The sequence below is a fragment of the Asparagus officinalis genome, chromosome 8, assembly GCF_001876935.1.
Source record: "Asparagus officinalis chromosome 8, Aspof.V1, whole genome shotgun sequence".
Lineage (NCBI taxonomy): Eukaryota > Viridiplantae > Streptophyta > Magnoliopsida > Asparagales > Asparagaceae > Asparagus > Asparagus officinalis.
Genome location: NC_033801.1, coordinates 99899535 through 99910719, shown reverse-complemented (window position 1 = coordinate 99910719; position 11185 = coordinate 99899535). Strand labels below are relative to the sequence as shown.

Below are 11185 nucleotides of genomic sequence, written 5' to 3'. Positions count from 1 at the left end.
TGAATTTATTGTAATCGACCGAAGATATAATGAATTCCATGACAAAACCAACTTTTGACGCAAACAGGAGGTTGCAATCACATGAATGGATTGCCTCACCTAGCATTGTAAATACAATGTAGGTTGCATTCTCATCCTAGATTGCCCTACCTAAACAAAGCAAAACATTATAGATTGCATTCTCATAATATGACCATCATCATTGCCCAAATTGAACAATACAAAATAACCATACCAATACATATCGTGCAATGTAGGTTGCTATCAAGTATCATATCCATCCATATTTATATAAACCTGCAAAAGAACCCAAGCTCATATTCAGTTTATACAAAATATGAGCATCAAGTATCATTTTCTAATGGTTGCTTGTGAGCTTGTTTCAGATTGCTTCAGATTCAGTTTATTTCAGATTCGTTTCAGATTGCTTCAGATTCAGTTTATTTCAGATTCAGTTTGTTTCAGGCCCCTTTAACAAAAATTAACCAAAACCTGTCCACACACAAGCAAGTTAGATCCAAGAGCAGCTCAGATTAGACGTAAAACCCACAACAAACCAAGGTCAGATTAGGCAAAATCTGCAAACGCACAGACTCGTTGTAGCTATCAAGGTCGATCCCACAGGGACTAGGGTTAATTACCAAATTTTACGTTATTAGACTAGCTAAACTAATGAGTAAATTAGAAGAGATTTAATAAAAGAAATAAAATAAACAACTAATCGGATTGAATTCAGTATAATAAAGGACTAGGATTGGGTTATCACCACAACTTAGGTGTTCAATGATGAAATTTTTCAATTCTGTGGGCTGTTGGCTTTAATCTAAGAAAGGGTGAATTAGGCCTAAATTAATCTAATAGGCCTCTTCAAGGTCTTAAAGACCGTGCCTAATTAACCCTCAATTAACCTACTTTCGTGCGAATTAAGGATTAAGTTAAAACCCATTAAGCTTTTATGCTAATCCCAAATCAATCCCCAAGCCGAATCTAGCCTACTTTCGTGCGTTCGAGCTTCCCTGCTCCTTAATTTCTAAGAGTATCGGTATATAATCTTCACCTTCAGTCCATTCAATTACATTGCTACCTATGATTCGCTAATACGGTGATCAGCGAGATTAAACAAAATTAAAACACTAGAAATTAAGTTTAAGCCATCCTAAACTTTCACCAAGAACATATATTGAATTCATTCATCCAATCACCAAAAATTGGGTTCTTTCCCAACCCTTAGACAAGAAATCTACTCACACAGTGATTGCCGAAATAAGAGAAGACATCAAATAATTATGCAAATCAATCATAAGAAGAAATAAATCAAAGAGAGTGAAAGAATTAACCCGTCTTTCCTTTCATTGCAAATCTTCAAAATAAGAACTTACAATCCAATCTTCTTACAAGAGATTAATGCTCCTTCCTTCAATACTTGAACCCATAGAATAGATTGCCCTAGTGATGCTAAAAGAACATAACAAAAGATTCCCAAAACCCTATCAAAACATCTATTTTATATTGTCTCCAAAAATCTGGAAAATAACTACATTCCCGCCGCCACCGGCTGTGCGTCTGCCCACCACACCAGGCGTGTGGTAGGGGGGCTGTTTATGCTGATTGCTTGTTTCTTTAGTTTTCCGGTATTTTGGCTATTACATTTGCGTCCGACCCTCGAATAGCGTGATTCAAGTTGCCCATTCCTGTTGCAAGACGATACTACAACTTTTATCTTTTGAGTTTTTCTGGCATTCAAACTGCATCAGGCTACAACAATTCAGTTCTTCATCACTGCGTGCATCCATTTTCTTCACGAACCATGCCTTTCAAAATCTTGTTGTTGCTTCAAACTCTTGTAAAACTTCCACACGATCATCAAATTCTTTCAATCTTGAGCCAATACCTACATATAAGCAACACAAACCACAGACCCCAGTATCCTCGCATCTAAACACGAAATATGCATTAAACACCTCGTTAAATCATTGCTTAAAACACACTAGATAAATGCATATTTACCGTGTTATCAACTCCCCCAAGCTAGACTTGCTTTCCTCAAGGCCCAAATAAACACATAAAAAATAGGCAGGAGTGAAAGCCAAATAGAGTAGGCATCACCCCCTCAATCAATCCTTTAACCAATATGCAAACAATATCACAAAACAAATACCTTTTCATCGGGGACTAACGACATTTAATTTTCCAAACTCTCAACAAATCATCCATTTCAAAATTTTATTTACGATCACAAGCGTCACAAGTCAAGGATAGCCATCCTATCAATTCTTCAAGTCAAAGTAGAAAAAAAAAATTTCATGTAACTAGCTTCAATCCACAAAGTACTAAATTGAACCTTCAGGTAGTTAAATTGGTAGACCTCACTTTAGGATAAGTGGACTCTCAATCTCTCATGTGTTTAAGCGATGTGATTGTATCCTCAAAATTCTTCCGAATGGATGTATTCAATCCATAAGTCTGCATTTCATCTCAATCTCCACCACTTCGAAAAACTAATGCATTGCACCAAAATCATGAGGTCTTTTATTTGGTTGTAAACGCGGGCCTTAGGGTCAAAAGGTAGGATATATATTTGGGATTGTAGTTGAAAGCCTATCACTAGTGGAGTGATACTTATAAAATATTTGATCTCAAAATAAGATCAATGAAATTCAAACAAACTCCATCATCTATTAAAGAACTTCTTCCAACTACTCCTTTTAGTATGCCATAATAAATTCTTTCGACACCCGCAATTACATACACCATAAAGAGGACACTTTATTCATCTTTTTTTTCTTAATTTCATTTCTTTTTTTCTTTTTCTTTTTTTTGTATAAAAGAAGCAAACACCTACTTTCACACCCCCAATCTTACATTTCATTGCTCACATAACCCGTTATATCATAAATTGTGCTCCACTAGCTTAGACAATGGGTAAGGGATACAATCGGATTTTGAAGGTTACATATGTGGGTTTAATCAACAAAATTAGGCTCATAGGCTCAAGGGGGCTAATCAAAGGGAACAATAGTGCATGGTAGGCTATTTGGCAAATGTGGACTATAAACAAAAATGTGCCTCAATCACCTTTTATGCATACAAAAGTTATATGTGACCTTGAAGAGATTCAATGCAAGTTCTAGTATCCTACACCATTGGAGAATATCACACAAGCAAAGAAAATAATGATTGGATATGCAATGCATCCAATTTCAGGCTCAAAATCTCACGGGTTTTATTTGTCTACCAAATTTAATTCCCCTCTTGTCTCAATAGAGTAATGGTTATGACGCTAGCCACATAAATGCTAAATCCTATAAGACAAGAGAACATTCAAGTCCGGTTCTCCCATATTGTTAACTTGCAATCAAAAGCATTTTAGAATCAATTGAAAGATGGTATAAGAAGTTGTCAAGTCCCAATTAATGAGCATCTATCTAGTTCAATGATCGATAAAGGTTAAGCATTCATGTCATCATCAGGAGATCATTTCCCTAATTGTTTTTTTTGTTTTTTGTTTTTTTTTGAATTAAGAAACAAAGCAAAAGAAAAACTAAAATAAAAGAAAAATAGGCAATTATAGACAGGCAATCAATGCATGAACAACCCACACCCCCAAGCTTAAGATCGACATTGTCCTCAATGTAAAAAAAATAGAAATTAGTGCAAGGGTGCAGGAAACATACCAACTCACTAGTCAGAAGGAGGCGGCGTAGAGGCATCCTGTCGGAGCTGCCACTCGTGAAAAGACTGCATCATGTAGTGTATAGAGTCCAGTAGTTGTCCTTGACGTTGTTGCTCTTGCTCACTCTGAACTCCTCGAATTAATTCATAGTGATGTGTGTGACTCGACACTACAACAAAACTGTTTTTTATAGCATTGAATAATAGCGTTTATGTTGTAAATGCTATAGATTATATGTGCCATATTTTTTGATAGCGTTTGAAAAATTTTAAACGTTATCAATAATTGAGCGCTTTTATTTTTGTTCTGGCGCGTTGAAATCTTTAAGCGGGACACCAAAAATTAAAACCGCATGTTGAAAACCATTCTAAAAACCCCCAATAGAGAATCAACAAATAATCCCAATTCCTGTTCTTTTTCTTTCACCCAAACCCTAACATCCCTCCGACTCATCGCTGCCGCCTCCGAGTCGTCGCCGGTGCCATCTCTGAGTCGTCGCCTGTGCCGTCTCCGACTTGCTATCGCAGCATCTCGCCGCCGCTGCCGCCTCCAAACCCTACCCTCCTCTTCGTCCACCGCCTCGTCTTTCGTCCACCGCCGGAGCCCGTCGGAGCCCCTCCTCGTATCTCGTCCACCTCTGAAACCCCTCTTATTTGAAGATTCGAGGGATTAAATTTTTTATAAGCTTGTTAGCGGGCTCATCAAGTATCATATGTTCATCTGTTATTTCTTATATATTGTAGGTTAGAATGATCCCTTTATTTTCTAGAAGAAGCATTTTTCATTTTTAGTGATAATAGTTGTTTTATATCTTCTCTTGGATTTATAAATAATGTTGAATATTCATGTTGCAGTTTGTTCTTTTTCTGAAATGTTTTCATATGAAATCTAAGATATCTAATTTTCTTGTCCATGAGTCTTCACTTGCATTTGGTTGATTTACGTTACAATTTCACATCTTAACAAATAGAATGCATAGTTGCATCCCTCACCACGGAGGAAAAGTGTAGCTCTCTCTTATTAAGTTTTAGATCCTTTGATGTGGAGATTTCAAACCATCTGGATAGTAAACGGCCATATAAATAAAATGCAACTTTCACGGAGGAAAAGTGTAGCTCTCTCTTATTGGAGGATTCAGAAACTAATATTGATTCTTAAAGGCTAGCTTATTGTGAAATTAATTATTTAAATTAGTGTTGGAAACATCAACTACCGACTCTTAATTGCAAAAAGCTCTTGTGGGTTTACCATTTACTTGTTGTTAATATGTGGTTATATGGAAAGAGGGAAAGTGAAATTTGAAGTATATCTTGTATCTTTGGATTCATATGTTCTTATAAATTTGTCAATTTGTATTCATGAAAATTTGAACATTAAAGAGTGTTTCCATTCATTTTAACTATTTACTGGTTAGTTTTTATGTTATTTTTAGACTGTCTGCTAATATTGAAAATTTGAAATTTAAACGCCTTATCTGAATCTGTCCAAACTCTTGTCATTTTCTACATAATTTCAACATAGCATATTAGTTCTGTACTCCTTCCTAGTAATCTGATTTTCTTGTTTTGGCCATTTAGGTTTTATATGGTTCATAGTTACTTTGAAAAAGAAGATGTACAAGTATCAGTTTAGCCAGTATGCTTGGACACATATGATCCTTCTTATGGTGTTTGCACAATCCTCCTTTACTGTGGCCAACATATTTAAAGGAATTTTCTAGTAAAATTGATCATCATTTTTTACTTTTATCCCTTGTATTAATCTACCATTCTATCTAGCTAGAAATTTTGTCAAACTTGTCATTTGATATTATTGTATCACTTCTCTGTATGCTTTATAGGTCATGAACATTTTGTTGTTGATTTATCTATTATATGCGTGTTTATGTGCATTGGTGCGCGTGTGGGTGTGTTTGTGTGGGTGGGGATGGGGGTGAATTGGTGCGTGGGTATGTGATACTAGATATGAGCTGCCACCTCCTGTAGCAAACTGAGCTCCCGAGAGAGAGAAGTAGTGAGACAAGAGAGATAGAAGTCGCGAGACCTGCACGAAGCTCATCGCATGTCTATCCCATGGTAACCATTTAGCAAAATGCTGCCACCTCATACCGTTTTTTCTACACACAGCATGCTTGTAAATTTGATACTTATCTACGTCGCCCTTCTGTTTTTATATTTGCTGTCAGCATTCATCATTTCAACCATTTCAAACCAGTGTTTCATACTCTATTTTACCCAGCCAATTATCATATGAAATCAGCAGTGAAACATTATTTTGAATCTTTTTTTTCGGGGGGGGTTGGGGGTTGGGGGGATGCACATAATTTTGAATCGCTTATTTTAGCATTTAGATAAATTCACGTGTTATTCTAAGGATAATCGATTGATTTTAACTTAATATGGCTGTTTTCTTTCATGTATATTTACCATGCTGATATGGTTGATTGGTTTATCTAATTGTTTAAAGATTTTGTACTGCTAACAAATCCGATTGCTTGCGACTCCATATTCTTTGTTTTTTTGGTGGTGGTTTTGGGGGTGGGGGCACATTATTTTGCATTTTGAATCACTTATTTTAGCGTTTACATAATTTCTGTTATTAGTTCTTCCAAAGATTAGTGTAGGTTTTAATTTAAGATGGTGTTTTATATGTTTCTTTTATCTAGTTTTGCGATGCTGATCTGGTTGATTGGTTAATGATTTTGTATTGCTAACAAATCTGATTGCTTGTGACTTCATATTCAGGTTTCTTCTGCCAGCTTCTCTTATTGTGATCAATGATATAGCTGCATATATCTTTGGTTTCTTTTTTGGGAAGACGCCATTAATCAAACTTTCACCAAAGAAGACTTGGGTGGGTTTCATTGGTGCATCAGTTGCTACAATGTTTTCAGCATTTCTGGTGAGTCTAAAAGATCATGTTTGTGCATAAATTTGAGTTAGGGACAGGTCTCAAATTCTCAATTATATCACTTTTTCAATCTCTTATAAGACAAGTTAATTCATTGAATCTTTTTATTATGCTTATTTGGTTACTAATGATTCCCACTTAATTTGCCTTATGAAATATTTATTATAATTATTTTAACCAGGGGACCATCATCCCACATTCCCACACCTTTTTAACTGAACTACGACATTGTTTTTGAGAGCAATGCCTAGACCTAATAAGCCTCCGCCTAGCCCACCTAGGCATATGCCTAGACCTAGGCGGTATCTAGGTTGCCTGCTTGGCAGCTAACGCCTAGGCGGTATCTAGGCTGCCCACCTAGGTTTTGGGAGCGTCAAGGGGAGCATGATCTGCTGACATGAACTGCACTCTTTAGGCCTTAATTGAGATTTCCTCTGTTGTAACCTCCACGTCCTCTAAACTCCTCCTGCCTCCAACTATGAACACCTCATCTACCCCCTCTGACCTTCAGCAAAACCTCCTTCACGACCACTTAAATGAAGAAAGAAATCCGCCTAGACCGCTTAGCGCTTTCTGTAACCTTGGTTGAGAGGAAAGTAGATTAGTGGGACAGAGCATATGGACTGGGAAGGAGTGATGGTGATGGTCCACAAAGAGGCCAAGTCTACTAGTGATGATCTGCTTTAGGGTGAAGAGAAAAATTTCCTCATGATCACTCATACATTTGCGCCATGAACATGTTTGTAGCGGTGCTGACTCTTGGAATAATACTCCCTGGTGGAATAAGTTAATATGGAATTTGAACTGAACACTATAGTAGTGTGACCTTTTGTCATCCGGAGAAGGTTGCAGCCCTAAGTTTGAATGATTGCTATAAATGACTAACTAGTAGAAGAAAGGTTGCTCTAAGCCTAAATGTTAGCCATAAATGGTTGATAATAGAAGGAGGATAGCTAGTCTTAAAAGGAGTAATATTATCCATTTAATAAATTGGAAGAGTGGAAGGTTACGGCAACTCTTGCCATAATTACATGAGGCATTGATTAATCTAGGCAAGATGGACTAGCTGTAATGTCACCCCCGTGTTTTATTCTTTGCATAAAAGTTACTCATATTTGTTCATTGAGGTCTTATATTATTAGTAAATGCTAAATAATTAGATTCGACTAAAAAATTAGATCGCAACCCTCCATATGTACTGCATCATTTGAAAAGTTTGATGTTTAACTAGTTTGAACCTCTCATTATGAACCTAATCCCTTTAGTTGGAAGTGAACATGATATCCAACTATATCAAGTGAGGCACTAACAAGTAGTACTATGAATGAGATATCACAATTTTAGTGTTCACATATTCAATTTCAGTGCTGGCCACCTTGAATACCTACCTCCTGTAGTAAAAAAAAATCATTTCAAAATTACAAGTATTTGAAATAAATGGGCTCAACATGAGAGAACTTCAAAGTAAACAAACTACTATCTTCCCAAATCCTACTGAACGTGAAACCTTTTCAAATTAGATGCTTTCTCCTCCTGTCCTTCTTGATGGTCCAGGCCCTTGTCTTTGAACACCTTTAAGGCTTTAACTCTACATTACCAAATTGGTGGTTCTTTAAGATTTATAACTTGTAAAGCTGAAATGTTTTTTTCCATGCCTTGCTTCTTACTTTATTGCTTTTGATATACTCGAGGTTGTTTTGCACAAGAGTTTTGTCCTTGAATTCTTCTTTTACATATGTGAGCCTTTTGCACTTAGCAGCCATTCCATTTTATTATGATTTTTTTACAGTTAGCAAATGTGCTTGGACGCTTTCAGTGGTTAACATGTCCTAGAAAGGTAATCTATTTCTTTTACTGCGATATGGGAAGCAACCTCTGACATTTGTTATTAGTAAATAATTATCTGGTGAACTGACATTCGTTTTTGTTATTATCTGGTGAACTGACATTCGTTTATGATTTTTTTTACAATTAGCAAATGCACTTGTTTCTTGGAGTTACAGTAAATAATTACTTCATCTTCTACAAAATTTCTTTATGTTATTATCTGGTGAACTACATTCGTTTCATTATTGAACATTGATTTTACATTTAAATACATGCTGATATCTACCTATATCTCTACAATTTCCATGGAAAGAGGTGTATATTTTGCCAGTTCAATGGCATGCGTTGGCTTTTGGTTTATTCGCGTCAATTATTGCACCATTTGGAGGATTCTTTGCCAGTGGATTCAAGAGAGCTTTCAAAATTAAGGTGATTTCTTTTTTTACTATTATGGTCGTGATTTGTTAAGTACCAAAAAACATTACATGAAAGTAATACGTTCCTTTTCCCTTTGTTTAGGATTTTGGTGATAGCATTCCTGGACATGGTGGAATTACTGATAGAATGGACTGCCAAGTAAGTTCTTCAAAGTTTGAAATTTGAAAGCTTTAGACATTATTGCTTGCTAGTATGAAACGATGGTTTACGTCACCTAATTATCATATGGTGAATGTGCTTACTAGACTCATTTCTTATTTTCTTCTTAAAAAACTACTAACATTGTGTACTAGCAGCACATTCAGTGTGTTAATAATTCTCATCTTTCTGCTAATACAGAACTAGTCGCAATAGCACTCTTCCTCCATGTAAAGGGTGATTATCAACATGCAAATATTTTCTTTTGTTACCAATAGTTCTTAAATAAATTTTAAATAGAAAATAGATTTTTAGAGAGCTTCTTTTGTTATGCCAAAGTGCGTATTGAAGGATCATCTAGTCGGTGACTAATAGTAGCTATGTTTTTATCTTCTTCCTCTTCTCCCTTTCTATGCTTACTTTTGTGTAGATAGTTACATTTTGTGCACCATCATTTATTGAGTTGAGAAATTACATAGGTCGAGTAATGTGTGAATGCATAAGATTCTTAGGTTACATTGTGGGAGTCACAATTACAATTGAAAGTTTTAAAGAGTCTCTCCTTACGGTTTCTATATATATGGTAATGTGAACATTAATGTCAATCTCTCTCTAAAAGTGAGATATGACCTTGTTCTGAACAAGGGTCTCCTTTGAACATGCATAACCTGGCTAATATTAAATCATCTTGCAGAAAATGTACGTCTTCCCTGTTGAGAATAACATAACAGTTCATGTATATATTTTGCTATGTGATATTTATATGCCTGCAATAAAAGCTCTTACTGTTTTTTGTCGTATTCTTCTAGTTTATTTTTGTTTGTCATATTCTTCTAGTTCATTAAGTAAATGTGAGTACACCTGAACTATCATATGCCTAGAAATTTTATAGATTATGCCAGTGTCAGATCCAGGATTTCTGGAAAGCTGGTAAGTTATACATCTTGCAATCGTGTGTTTTTACTTTATCATGTTTGTTATAGTTGTAATTTTGGTGTTGTTAATTTCTGTTTTTGCAGCAGTACTAGTACTCAATTTCTGAAGATGATGAGTCTCCCAAGTCATATGTAATGCAGCAAAGTTAGTTTTTGTTGTTCTGTGTACTATGGTTAATTTCTTGTACTCCATGTTGGATTATCCAAAGACTAGTATTTGTTTTTTGGCACATTTGTGTTGACTCTTCTTGTATGCTACAACTTGGTTATGTATCAGTTTGAATCTTTAAATGAAATATTTTCTTTTATGGTTGTCACAATTGGAAGTTATTTCTGGTTCAACCTCAAAGGTTTATAGGCACAACTGAAATGCTATAAGAAGTGGAACCAATTATTAAAATGCTATTAAAAGAAGAAAGACAACATTCGCTGAAACGCCATTGTAGTAACTCAAACGCTATCAAATGTAAGACAATAGCAGCGTTGAAATGCTATGAATGAAAACTAACTAATAGCGTTTTTCAACCGCTATGAAAGATATTTGTCATAGCAATATAGAAACGCTATTGAATACTCTTTTATAGCTACATAAAAACGCTATGGTTGGAAACTTTTTGATAGCGTTTGGGGAAACGCTATGTAAAGCCACAGACCTACTATAGCGGGTTCTGACACAGCGTTGATTAAAACGCTATGAAATAATATCATAGCGTTTTTCAGCCGCTATGTTGGAAACTTTTTGATAGCGTTTGGGGAAACGCTATGTAAATCCACAGACCTACTATAGCGGGTTCTGACACAGCGTTGATTAAAACGCTATGAAATAATACCATAGCGTTTTTTAGCCGCTATGGTAGATTTCAGGTGTTGTAGTGCAATCAGGGTGATGGAAAGAGTTAGTTCCCCTGGTAGGCTCATCCTGAATAGGGATCGGGGGTACCGTGTCAGCATCCTCAGCTGGTACAACCTCTTGACCATCACAAATCACAAAATCAGATGTTAGGTAGGACCAATTGGCGTGAACATGGATGGTCGTGCGATCAGGATCAGGGAGTGGGAAAAGATAATTATCCTGAAAACATAACCATAACCTATTGCCCTTATTACTAATCAATTTCATATGTAGACAAGCATCGAGGTTAAAGGACGCACTAGGACTTAAAGGATGAAGCTTTTCTACAAATTCTCCTAAACTCATCCCGTAAGCTAAAGTGGTAATCAAGCCACCAAAAACAATTTTTCCGCTCGTTGCTCTCGCTACACG

At 35.9% G+C, this 11185-nt stretch overlaps 1 protein-coding gene across 1 annotated transcript; it reads left to right on the top strand.

Annotated features, from left to right (window-relative positions):
- On the top strand, nucleotides 4347–9151 carry LOC109821596 (phosphatidate cytidylyltransferase 1-like; the record flags this gene model as incomplete). Its single annotated transcript, XM_020387773.1, is given in 6 exon segments — nucleotides 4347–4416; nucleotides 5251–5392; nucleotides 6418–6574; nucleotides 8373–8420; nucleotides 8699–8839; nucleotides 8930–9151. Coding segments are annotated over 6 exon segments (642 nt in total), but the record flags the coding sequence as incomplete, so codon positions are not given.